Below are 12,843 nucleotides of genomic sequence, written 5' to 3'. Positions count from 1 at the left end.
GAGGCAGGGGTCTGTTTAGGAATAATAAAAAGTGATTTGTGGCACTAATTGTTCCAAATATTGTATTTTGAAGACTCTGGTGGCAGGTCTGAGAAAGGCTTTCTTGGCTGTCTGCAGTCCTTATCTATTGGATCATCCTGTGGGGTGACCTAGATGGCCTATCCTGAGGCAAGCTTCATGTGCGTTAAAAAGCACATCTACTCATAATTTGGGCTGGCTGTGGCGACCTGTTACTGACCTAGCCATCACTGTTTATCCCATCTGCTCTTCCAGAAATACCACTGGATTGACATGCAGCTGAGAAGTCACCGTCTTTTTTCCTCAAAGGGCCATGAATCACCTGCAAACGGCAGGTGAGATTTATAGGAAGCCTCAATTCTGAGTTCAGGCTGCCTCCCAGGACTACACTGACAATCAGCACTTGGTTTCACAAGCAGGTCAGTCTTCAAGTCAGTCTGGAGACAGGCTAGCTCACAAAGGAGAAGATAAAGCTCAAATGAGCAGACAGGAAAATGTCTGTCTGTTCAGTGTTCCTGTCTTTACCGTAAGTGTGCTGTTTCCTGCATAGCTGCACTCTTAACTCAGGAAATTTTGGAAGTCCCATTCAAATTCCACACACTAAAAATCTGGATAAGTTATGGTTCTTACTGGAATATTTCTTCTGTATGCTGTTTACTTACTTTTTACATTTTCTTTTCCCTACTGCATGAGTCAGCTTCACTCAGTTGTTGTGTACAAGTTGTAGATTTCCAACATCAATGGAAATTAATGTTTTTTAAAATGTTCCCATAGGAAGAAAAGGACTAAAATATGATCTTTGTGTCCTGACAGACAAGCCCCCAAACCTTTTGAAAAGCAAGTTTTAATTAGATTATTCCATTGGAAAGCATTCTTTTTAACTTCAAAATACAGAAATGTCATCTTGATAATGAGTTTGATCATGACTTTACTAAATAAGTAATTATTTGCTATTGTAGTTTATGTAATGAAAATACTGCTTTGCAAATATTTTAAAACAAACCCACTCATATCTCCTCTTCAAATTTTAACATAGAAATACTTAACTGTATGTCAAGAAAAGCTACAGAATGCAGGGAAGCATTTTGAGGGTGAATAGATATGCTTGTCATATTTTACTTCTACATTAATTTCATAAGTTAAATGGATTTGGCTTACCTGAATGCCCTTCAGTCCACACAGGAAGTAGTTATGCCATTGAGGTTTGGTTTTGTTAATTTGAATGTTATTAACACTAGTACTGAAATCCCTGCAAAAACAGAAAAACCTTGAGGCTTTAACTTGTTAGTAAATTTAGTTTGAAAAAACATGGCTTATTACTGCCACCTGCTGATGAACAAAAACATTTCGATGTTAATTTTTTTCGGTGCAATGTTTTTCGGGGTTTTTTGTACAGATCTTCTTTACTAATCAGTTCTATAAGGGTATTTTAGATGGAAGCATAAGAATTTTTGCTTAAGTTATAGAATTTATTAAATAAATTCAGAAATTAAACTGCCTTTGGCATCCTTAATTAAGGCAGCATGCCTTCCATCACGTGTGTATGTTCTCTTGATCTCTTAGAGAAGCGAAACTCTAAATAATCGCATCTGTAAAACCTAGAATGGAGATAAATACACTTCAGGCTCTCTTGTAATCCCTGCTCAGGAATTCATCTTCATTACCTTTGCTCTGAATGGCACTTCACTGAAACAGGTCTAATGCTGCAAAATTACATTATGTATGTTACAAGATACAATTAAAATAATTTAGTTAAAAATAGTTTACCTGTTTCCTCCAGGATAATTCTGATAATGGTTTTCCTACTCCATGTTCATTTCCAAATAATAAAAATGGCAAGCCTGGATGTTCCTAAAGAAACTAATGCTACAGATAGGTGCTATCAAAATGGGCATGGACTGATGCGCAGAGGCCTGAGAAGCATACATTAGTCACCAAGAAGTGCAGATTGTTTAGAAGTCTATACTCTTGAACGCCCAGTAACTATATGGACCTGATGTCATTACATCAGATGCCCAACACAGAAAGAGGAAAGGCATTGAGAATGTCAAGAAAAGCTAACAAAAAATATTCAGAAGTTGCAGGCTAAGCTGTGCTTTACAAAGCAAGGTCTGCCAAACAATATGAACAGAGGCAGCTGAATTCCCTGGAAATATTTAGGTTTAATGGGAATAAAAAAACTTTCAAGAAATTATACAGCAGGGGATAGTCTGCAGCTCCTAAGAGGATGGAATTTTTCATTCTTACACTAGTCCCCGTCTGTATCTGTAAACTATGTAGGTTAGCGGTGTGCTGGTTTTATTTTTGTCCAAAATAATATCGCTAGTTAATACCTGTAATGAATACCAGTGTGAAGGTGTTTTTATTGGTAAAGTATTCTGTTACCTATGGAGAAACAGTTATACTAATATAAAGCATCTTTACAATGACAAGTAATTGTCTTCAAATGATGGCTGAAAACTTCACTTTATTCTGGTACAATTAAAGGCTGCAATTTTTGTGTTATGCAATCCCCAAACCCAACAACCAGTGTGAGAACGGACCCACAATCCTGCCTCCTCTTCATATTGTCTAATGCTAGCTACACTGTAGTGAGCTACCCCACTTGCATTACCAGTCTACAAGCCATTCCTAGCTCAATGTTACATGACAGATCTTATCAACTTAGAATTACCATTTCGGCAGTTATACATTCAATTTCAACATTCAATACAGTGCAGAAAATCAGAGATTGGTGTAGTTTAACATAAAAGTTGCTGTCTTTCAATCTGAACTGTTCAAAATAGTGCCACTTACAGGACTTTATCAACAATGCAGCAACAAAGAATTGGACAAAGTTAGTGTCAGAAATTACTGGGGTTTGTAGAGTAACACAAAAGATCTGAAAGGGAGTATTGAGATTACAATACAAGGAAAGTTTGAGAATAGCTGTAAATTCTTCCAGTTTGAGATTCATGTGTATTTAGAACAATGTCCCAGAAAATAAAACAACATAATTTTGCTTATGGCTTTTGAATACAATAAAAAAACCCAGAAGTACTTGTAAAATAGAAAATACTTGTCAAAAGTAATGAAGATTTTAAAAAATCCTGTGTTTGCTTATGCTTATATCCTAAATTATTATTGTAAAAAAGCAAGGTTGATGGAAATCAATGCATAAAAGTAATTAACAGAAAGCAAATTTGAAGTTCTCTTTCATAGAATCATAGAATAGTTTAGGTTGGAAAAGACCTTTAAGATCATCAAGCCCAACCGTTAACCTAGCACTGCCAAGTCCACCACTAAACCATGTCCCTAAGCACCACATTTACTCGTCTTTTAAATACCTCCAAGGATGGGGACTCAGCCACTTCCCTGGGCAGCCTCTTCCAGTGCCTGATTACCCTTTCGGTGAAGAAGTTTTTCCTAACATCCAAGCTAAACCTCCGCTGGCGCAACTTGAGGCCATTTCCTCTCGTCCTATCACTTGTCACTTGGAAGAAGAGACCAACCCCCACCTCTCTACGACCTCCTTTCAGGTAGTTGTAGAGAGCAATAAGGTCTCCCCTCAGCCTCCTCTTCTCCAGGCTAAACAACCCCAGCTCCCTCAGCCGCTCCTCACCAGACTTGTGCTCTAGACCCTTCACCAGCTTCGTTGCCCTCCTCTGGACACGCTCCAGCACCTCCATGTCCTTCTTGGAGTGAGGGGCCCAAAGCTGAACACAGTACTCGAGGTGTGGCCTCACCAATGCCGAGTACAGGGGCACTACCACCTCCCTGGTCCTGCTGGCCACACTATTCCTGATACAAGCCAGGATGCCATTGGCTGCCTTGGCCACCTGAGCACACTGCTGGCTCATGTTCAGGTGGCTGTCAACCACCACCCCCAGGTCCTTTTCTGCCAGGCAGCTCTCCAGCCACTCCTCCCCCAGCCTGTAGCGTTGCATGGGGTTGTTCTGACCCAAGTGCAGGACCCGGCACTGAGCCTTGTTGAACCTCATGCAGCTGGCCCCAGCCCAACGATCCAGCCTGTCCAGGTCCCTCTGTAGGGCCTTCCTACCCTCCAGCAGATCGACACTCCTGGCTGTTTTTCCCTCAAAAAAAGAGTTCTAAAATATTTTATCTTCGTAATTCTTTTTATACAATCAGACAAAGTAAAACTTCAATGAACAAAAAGACATATACTATGATTATATTTGCTGGTTCTCAAGATAAATTAAAATAATGACTTCTTAAAATGTATTTTGCTCATTTCTGCAATCTTCTCACATAGAAAATGAAAGAAAAATTGGCTTTGATTTTGGCAGGTTTCATATGGACATAATTCACACAAACACAGAATGTGGGACTGTCAAGATCCCTAGAATCCTTAAGTCTATTTTTTTGTTATCACATTCGATTTGTTATAAAAACCAATTCCTAAATGCCCAAGCTTTATCTTAAATCAGTAAATCTTCAGTCTTGCCTTCGATCCTCCTACTGGAAAGTAGGCAGTTTGATACAAGAACTTTATAAAAAAATAAAATAAAGAATTGGGAAAAGCATACCCATACAGTAAAAATACTCTGATATTGTCTGTTCCAGCCTTTCTGTTTTAAAGGATTCTTGGGAAAGCTTGCCCCTTCTCCAAGGCTAGATATAAGCATTCCAATTCTTCTGTATAATTAGAAGAGGTCAGTTTTTTGAGTAGTGTGAAAAAACCCATGCGGCTGTGGTGTTTTTCATCACTTGAATAGTAATTAATCCTTATTTCTGTGATACCAATTCGGCTCTTTCTCACAGAACCTCATTGTCTTGTCAATCTGCTAGTTTATCTATTTGAGTCCTCTGGAAAAAAAACAGATTTTTTTTTTTATGATGAAAAACACACAGGTGGTTTTTCTTGCAACCTGTTCTCTGTCCTGTTTTTCCTAAAATTTAACATAAACTATCAGGGTGCAAGAGGGCTACAAAACTGTTGCACGTTTTGCCAGTTCACAAAACAAGAATGAAATAGGAAATAGTGATTCTACAGAGGCTTATGGTTAGTCCTCGTTCGCCAAAGGCCTATATATATGCATTCACCACAGGCATAAATCTGCCAGTGTAACAGGCTGAGAAAAAAAAAGATACACTGTCAACAGTTTTGTTATGTGGTGTAACATTCACAGTGTTGAAAAATATTTCTTTGTTATGAAATTATGGGCATGTTTTAGCTTTGTTTTTAAGCAACAGCATCTCAACAAAACGGAGATGCTTATTGCTGTGTTCTGAGACCCCTTCTTGGTTTATGGTTTAAAACATATGATTTCAAACTGAAACCAGGGCAGATATAAAAATGTAGTGACTGTGTATGCAATTTGAATTCACAGGCTGTAATTCTAGATTTCGTAGGAACTGTATGTATCTTAGGAGAAGGCCACTTCAGTTGTGATGTAATGTGCCAAAGCTTAAAGACAAAGTAAAAATGTTTACCTTTTGGTTACTGCTTTATTTAGTATCCATTATAACAACTTTTCCTAATCATCAAAGCTATTACAATTCTGGAACTATTGCCTCTTACAGAATGGTTTTGCAATACAGCTTAAGCCCTGCTGTAAGTTGCTATTAAAGAAAGGGAAAGGTCCCACTCATGTCTTCCCTTTCCTTTCCCCCTGCTCACCGCTGCATGTTCCCACTGTTTACCCCAAGTCAGCTTTAGTGCTCAGTGCATGGCAGTTCAATTCACTACAAAGACAGAAAATTAACCAGGCAAAAAATGGGTGAATACTGCACTTTACCTTAAGATCAGACAAGCACTACACCTGGTAAAAGGCAGGGGATGGATTGATGTTAGAAGCAGGGACAGGGAGACTAGAGGTAAAAGAAGCAAGCCATCGCTTTTTGGTGGTGGCAAACTCTTAATTCCACCCAGCTATAATGTGAAAACATACTCCACAAAGTGAGTGAAAAATATTTGAGTATTTATACTTACCATGCAAGTAAAAATTCCTTTCAGCTGCCTTAGTCATGGACAGCAGCTCAGAACATGTTTTTATAACAAACTGAGCTTTAAGCAGGAATATGTGCTTAAATAGTTCCCACTTTTGGCAACATGTTCCTGTCCCTGTGCTGCCATACACTGTGCTTCTGGGGAGTAATTCACCATTGCCTTAAACCAATGGCTTAATAAAAATGGCTTAAACTAAGCTTGTGCTGATTCTGATTTTTGCAAAATGCCCACAAAAGGTTATGATGTCGATGAGTGACCTGATCTGAACTGCTGTGCAACCACACAAATATCAGTCTGCTACAAGGAAGGAGGCAGAAAAATGTGGCTGGAGTTGAAAAGAATGGCAGGATTATTTCTCTATGATGTTCAGCACTTGTGAGACCATAGCTGGAATACTGTGTCCAGTCTTGGGGTTTCCCAGGGTAAGAAAGACATTGGCAAACTACGGGGAGTCCACCACAAGGCCATCAAGATCGTTACAAGGGATCTCCAAAGGTCCCTTCCACCTAAATTAGTCTAAGATTCTGTGAACAAGCAGTTGTGGAGGAAGTGGAAGAGAGGGAACACAGATTCTTTGAGCCAGGATTGTTGCTAAAGCCTTTGTGTTGTGAAAATACAGCCCCAGGTTCTCCAGAGCAGGGGAGTGTTAGCTTACATATCCAGTAATTGATTACAAAACATTTCACTCCCTTCTCCAGGAGAAACTGAGCTGCGGCCAATTATGGGGATTACAGCAAGAAAGATGAGCTAAAAGAAGGGAAGACAGGATTGCACTTTTAGAAAGATTGAAAAATCAGAGGCCTCACAAGAGAAACCTGAACAAACAGGTGGGAGACAGACGCAGCAAACCTATTGCTCTAAAGTAATATGCACAGCACAGAGTCAATGGGATTCCATCTGCTTATATAATTCATTTTACACAATTAAACTCTATCTTGCAATGGAAGTTTGTGAGATCTCTGAAAATTTAACCTTTATTACAACTGCATAAAGACATTCATAAAAATTAGTGAAGAAACAAAGTAATTACTTACAAGTACGAAGAATTAGTATTTGCCAGTTGTACAACTTGAGTTTTTACAGGTTCTACTGCAATCAGTATATCTTGTTCTATAGCCATAGGGAGCACAGCATAACCGCAGTAGTCTATGTGTTCTCCTACCAAAGAAACAGACAATTAAAATATTTTGGAGTAATTCTTTCTAAAACAGCAGTAACAGGGCTTCTACAGGGGTTCAGTGTTGTTTACTGTATAAGACAGTTTCTGAGTACAATCTCAACTCTTATTATTTAAAGTTTGGGGTGCATTTCCTCCATTTCATATTACTGCACAAAAACTTTGTTCTTTAGTGATTTTATCTATTGCATCTTTTCATAAATCTTCATGTTTTAACATTGGCTTATAAAAATTAAAAAATACCATGTAAATTATTGTCCAGCAATGAGAACGGCCACATTACTTGTACACTGTTGTGACAGTACAAAAAATTAAGTGAAATCAATCACATTTAACTGGTGACTGGAAGAGACAAAGGCATCACATGACTCCCCATTATGTGACTTCCTCTGCTCATGTGGGTGATTCATTAGCCACTAGATAAGACTTGTGGTGGAAATGTTACTCTTTTTTTTTTTCATAAAATTTCTGGACCTTTTTCCAAGAAGATGATTATATTTAAATAATCATTAACACAGTTATATACAACACAGAAGGTAACATTCAAATAGAAAATGTATAGATGTATTCAAATAGAAAATGTAGTAAAATTTTCAAATAGAAAATGTAGTAAACATCCTCTTCCTTGAGAATAGTTCCCAGTTAGCATATGCTGTCTATTTAATCTATATGATATGTTCACACAACACCGAGATAAAAACTATCATTAACTGCACAATGGACTAATTAATTTTTAAAGCTCTGTTTTGCAGGATCCTTTTATTTACAATGTCTTCAAATGCGTAGAGTTACTTTATGAATATACAAGAAATTGAGCTCTACGGAGAGCACAATCCTAACATGGATAGAGAAATCTCAAAAATAAGGCTACCACAGAAATACAAGTAAGTCCTAAATACAAAATAATTGTGTTTCCAGTCTGCCAGTGAATCACAACCAACTATTCTAAGTTCTGTGGACACATCTCTATGGAAGAGTAAAGAAGAGGAGATGATGGTAGAATAATTTCATGCTTTATCATATGCATTGCTGTGTGGCTGGTTATATTTGGTAAGCTAAATTACAATGGAAGAGAAAAAAATATACTAATTTAATTTGTGGATGCACTGTTCATCAACTACTTTAGATTTTCAAAGCCTTTCAAAAAAATGGTATCCAACTCTAAGCTGGCAAGTTAGTTACTCCAATTTTCAAAACCATCACTATGTCTATAAATGTTTTTTCCAAAACTGATATTTGAGTGTGCAGTTGTTTATAATGAGGTGTAGTAAAAGCTAGTAAAGTATTATATTCTCTTTTCCATTTATTACAAGCAACTTCTCTGAAAAAAATAAAATTAAGACAACATTATTTTGGTTCTATGTTTTAAACTACTAGACTTCCATGATGGCATATAAAATAAAATAACAGAAGATTGATTTTTCTCTTTTACCTATTAAGTTGACTCGCCCTGGTGCACGAACATAAAAGTTGGGAGCCGATCCAAATTTTGATATAAACATCTCTTTCAGCTTCTGCAATCTGAAAGGCAGGTTAGAAACATTTAGAAGGACTATATTTGCATAGAAGGCATGAAGTTTCAATGTTTCTTGAAGTAAATTCGATTCAACTTTTTGAAGTACGTGGAGTTTCCCATTACACAAGAAGTGACGTTAAGCTGCTTATTTTCACTCTTCACATAACATTGTGACAGAGGAGGGAAGACTCTATTTAGAATATTCTAATTAATAAGAAATGGGTATGTTCACTTGAAAAGGATACAAGGGGCCTTATTTTACTTAAGTCCTCTGTCTATGTCGGTTCTAGACAGAAGCAGGGACGGCAGTTGCCTGGGGTAACAAAATACCACGGGCTCCACCTACGACTTCTATGCCACAGCTCTGTAAAACTGTTTGCCATTGAGGAAAAAGCCGGCAATGTAGACCAATGGCTCGTTTGTGGCACTGGGATTTGTCACACACACACACAGAGGCACTCCCTTCGAAGTCACATCTGACTGCACCAGGCCTGAGCAAATTAATTTCCTTCTAAGTTTTGACTTTTATCAATTTCCATATTAGACACTACCCCATTTCTGTACAAATGCGCATACAGAGAACTAAAATTCCAAACCTGAGATTATCCCTGTGAGTTACTTAGACAGTATTTACTCCACAGGTTTACATCAACAGTTCCCAGAAAGTTCTTCAGGTTTTCCATCTGGAGGTGCTAGACGTGCCACTGAAAGTTCCAATGCAAAGAAAAATTTGGCATATTGCTTTCTTTCCTAAGACAGTAAAGGTATCCAGCTTCCATCCTGTGTTTGCAAAGTTGGGATGCTTTAGCATGTCATGCAGGAACAGTGGGTAAACAAAGACTGAGTACAGATAAAGTGAAGCATAAGAAATTTGATGGTGATTCACTTCAAAACTACCATAAAGCAATTTAGGTTGGACACTTACCCATTAACTTTCATTAATGTAAGCAACAGACTAAAATGATGAAAAAGCAGTAAGAATACCAGAAAAATAATCTTTAAAATGGGACTTACAATATTTCACTGGCATACCCTGTTGGCTTTAAAGCATGTAGCCAATAAATTTTGTTTTGTTTTCAGTCTACTAACAAAAATCCAGTAACAGGAACGCTGCTAAGGTTTCTACATTTAGTCTAAAACTAGAACTGGAAGCCTAGTTAATGCAAAGCGTAAGTAAGAAGACAGCAATGAGAAACAGATGTTACAAAATTTCACAGTCAATTATTTAGTTTGTACTTCTTTGTAAAAGCTGTGTTACTGTCCAACTACATATATTCAAATGTTTTGTAATATTTCTTTAGATGGAAAGCTACAAAATATTATTTGTTGTGATTTTTTTAACAGATCTTTCAGTACTTTTCCATCTAGGTGCCCAGTAACAAAGCTGTATTAGGTCCCTCTATAATTTTCCCTTCTTATAATCTCCCCTAGTATTGACTAGTTTATCACTCTTCCAATTAGCAGAAGCAATTTCTGCCACTTCATTGTACAATCCCTTTTCTAGACAACATTAATAATATTATAGTCCATGGGGGAATCTGTTGGCAGAATTCTAGGTGTTAACTTTATTCCTTTTTGTGTCAGTATTTAGAATGCTTCTTTGTTTCACAGATATTTTTATAGTGGTGTTGGTACCAAGAGACTAAGAACAAACAGAGCAGTCATGGGGGCATGTTTATCTAAGTGCTGATTGATCTCTTTTTTTAACGTGGGTTTTACAAGCCTTCCTGATGAAAGGCTATTTACAGGCTTTGGCCTTGATGTTGCAACACGCATGCTGCATTTTAAGCACCTACATCAAAGACGACTGTCAGAAGTGTTAAGCAAAGGCATCCCTCCCAACTTCACACATCCAAGTCTGGAAATGCTGGACTCATCCTTTCCACATGACTTTTACACTGAAACACAGTGCAATCCTAAGTAACGAAAGTTTAAAAAAATGACCCTTCTCCAGTGCTAACACAGGTAATAAGGTTTGTTTGAACTCTTTGTGCATTTTACTTCCACACACCGAGTGCAACTCTGTGGGGAAAGAGCATGCATTGGCATGTGCTGCAGGCATACCAATGCAGAGCCAGGCCTATGCTGTTCCAGGGAATCGCACGGGCATTTCTTTTATAGCCGAAAGGACGAGAGGATAATCAGTATCCCCAAAATTCTGAAAAAAATAAAAAGCGTTAGAAGGAAAGATGAATGAGCTATTCCCCCTCCTGCCAGAGTGGCAGTGTGCGGGAGGCAGCCGGGACGCCTGGGCTGAAGGGAGTGGTGTTTGGCGGAGAAGGGGCAGGAGGGGCCGGTGACCGGGCGGCCCTGCAGCAGCCGTAGCAGCAGCCGCAGCAGCCGCAGCAGCCGCAGCAGCCGGAGGGGCCGCAGGCCCCTCTGCGAGCCCAGGCCCGCTTGCCGGCGAGGAAACCCAAGTACGCCCAGGCCAATGCGGCTGCGGCAACGGTGCTGCCGGGGCCGCACAAAATGCCAGTGTCACGCTATTTGTGTTGAGAAGAATCAAAATACCACAAGTCAAAACCCTCGCACACCTCAGACTGGGGGCACGGAGACAGCCCGTCCCGCCTGGCCTGCCGCCCCCCCTGCAGCCCGCCCAGCCGCTCCGGCATAAGCGGCGGCGGGCGGCCGTGTCCCGCCTGCGGACGTGGCCTCCCGCTGCGGGGCCGAGGGGAGCGACCCACCCACCTGGGCTGCTCCACCAGCTGAACCGGCAGGGTGCCGGGGGCGTCCGCTGCCATGGCGGCTCCCCCCGCCGGCCGCTGGCTGAGGCGGGCAGCGGCGCGGTGCGGCGCGGCGGCTCTGGCGGGACCGCGGTCACGGGACAGGCAGGCACCGTCCTTCCGGGCGGCGGAGCTGGCAGCCCGGCCTCCTCCCCGCCCCGGCCGCGGTGGCAGCGCACCGCTGAGGCGGCGGCGCTCAGCCCCCAGGCCCGCCTCGCAGGCACCCCGCGGTGCTGTGCCCTCAGCCCCTCACCCACCCCAGTCCAGACAGGACAGAAAAGCCGCTGCGACCTGCGAGGGAAATGGTTTTTCCTTCGTTCCTGTCAGAACGTAGCCGGCAGCAGAGGAACTGTAAAAGCTGCGCCCGGTTCGGTGCGCGGGGCCGGGTCGGAGCCCTGGGTCGGAGTCACCCTCGGTGCCCCGCGGTAGGCCGGTGCCCGTGCTCCGGCGAAATGCACGTGTAATGGAAACGCTAAGTAAACTGGCAGTGCTTTCCCCTACAGCATTACTTTTTTCCCTCTTGTTTTTTCTTTCTGGTGCGTGGTGCTGCCAGCGTCCCTCAAACAAGCAGTCTCCCAGCTCCTGTTGACCCCTCAAGATCAACGGCTGCAGTTACTTTGAGGAACCGAGCTTTACAAATGCATTTACAAGCTCACTCCCTCATTGTTATTGTCTATTCTGGTGTATTTCTTAAAGCCCCTAATATTCAACTCATGAAGCTTTTAAGTGCTTGGACTGAGAAAAGCATAGTAACATTGAGATTTCATTGTGGATTTACATGTCTTTCTGAGGTAAAAGTTTTTTCTCCTGCTTAGTATGGTTGACAGAATAGAAATAGGGTTTTAAAAGACTTAGCAGTAGCCATGGGGGGGGGGGGGGGAAGAAAAAAGACTGTCAGAAACTGTAACAACATAAAATGACCAACAGAAAAATCTGGAGACCCAAAAAATACTGCAAATGCATCTAGGAATCTGTGAGAACCACAGGCCTCGTGGAGACTGTGGTGAGGCAAAGCTTGCCTCTCCAGGGTTCTTGCCTCACTCAGTTGAAGGCGGCAGCAGAAATGAGCGTGTAAAAATCTTTAAAAAGCGAGTGCTTTGCGAGGCCCGTGGTTTTTACAGTTTAGGCCTTTCAAAACCGCTGCTACAGTAGTGCTTGCTTATGGTAGACGCAGCACACGTAAACCGCCCAGCGGCGCTGAGCGAGGCGCACAAACTGCGCCGAGGACCAGGCGACGTCGCCAGCATCAGCGAGCGGCCGGGCTTTTTGAATTTCCCATGGAGCGACGCACGGTCACAGGACTGACAGCCCCGCACGGCGGCCGGGCTCGCAGCCCTCACACCCGGATACGCGGCGACCCGCCCCGGCGCCACCGCGGCGCGCTCCGGGCTCCGGCCCGCTCGGGCGGCGGCAGAGCCGTGGCCCGGCGCCCCCGCCGAGGCGCGGCGCCGGCGGGGAG

The 12,843-nt window shown here is 41.7% G+C and overlaps 1 protein-coding gene across 1 annotated transcript in view; it reads right to left on the bottom strand.

The window, feature by feature from the left end:
* Positions 1-11,402, bottom strand: part of GALK2 (galactokinase 2) — a gene marked incomplete at its 5' end in the record, with an annotated part of 67,961 nt that extends 56,559 nt beyond the window's left edge. The window contains 4 exons of the mRNA XM_082321362.1: positions 1,177-1,267; positions 7,003-7,126; positions 8,578-8,666; positions 11,350-11,402. Of these exons, the coding sequence (XP_082177488.1) occupies positions 1,177-1,267; positions 7,003-7,126; positions 8,578-8,666; positions 11,350-11,402 (357 nt within the window). The remainder of the gene's footprint in view (positions 1-1,176; positions 1,268-7,002; positions 7,127-8,577; positions 8,667-11,349) is intronic.
* Positions 11,403-12,843: the final 1,441 nt, after the last annotated feature.

Source organism: Platalea leucorodia, assembly GCF_965183815.1.
Source record: "Platalea leucorodia genome assembly, chromosome: 9".
NCBI classification, from domain to species: domain Eukaryota; kingdom Metazoa; phylum Chordata; class Aves; order Pelecaniformes; family Threskiornithidae; genus Platalea; species Platalea leucorodia.
Note: the sequence above shows the minus strand (reverse complement) of the source record. Positions and strands in the feature narration are given on the sequence as shown.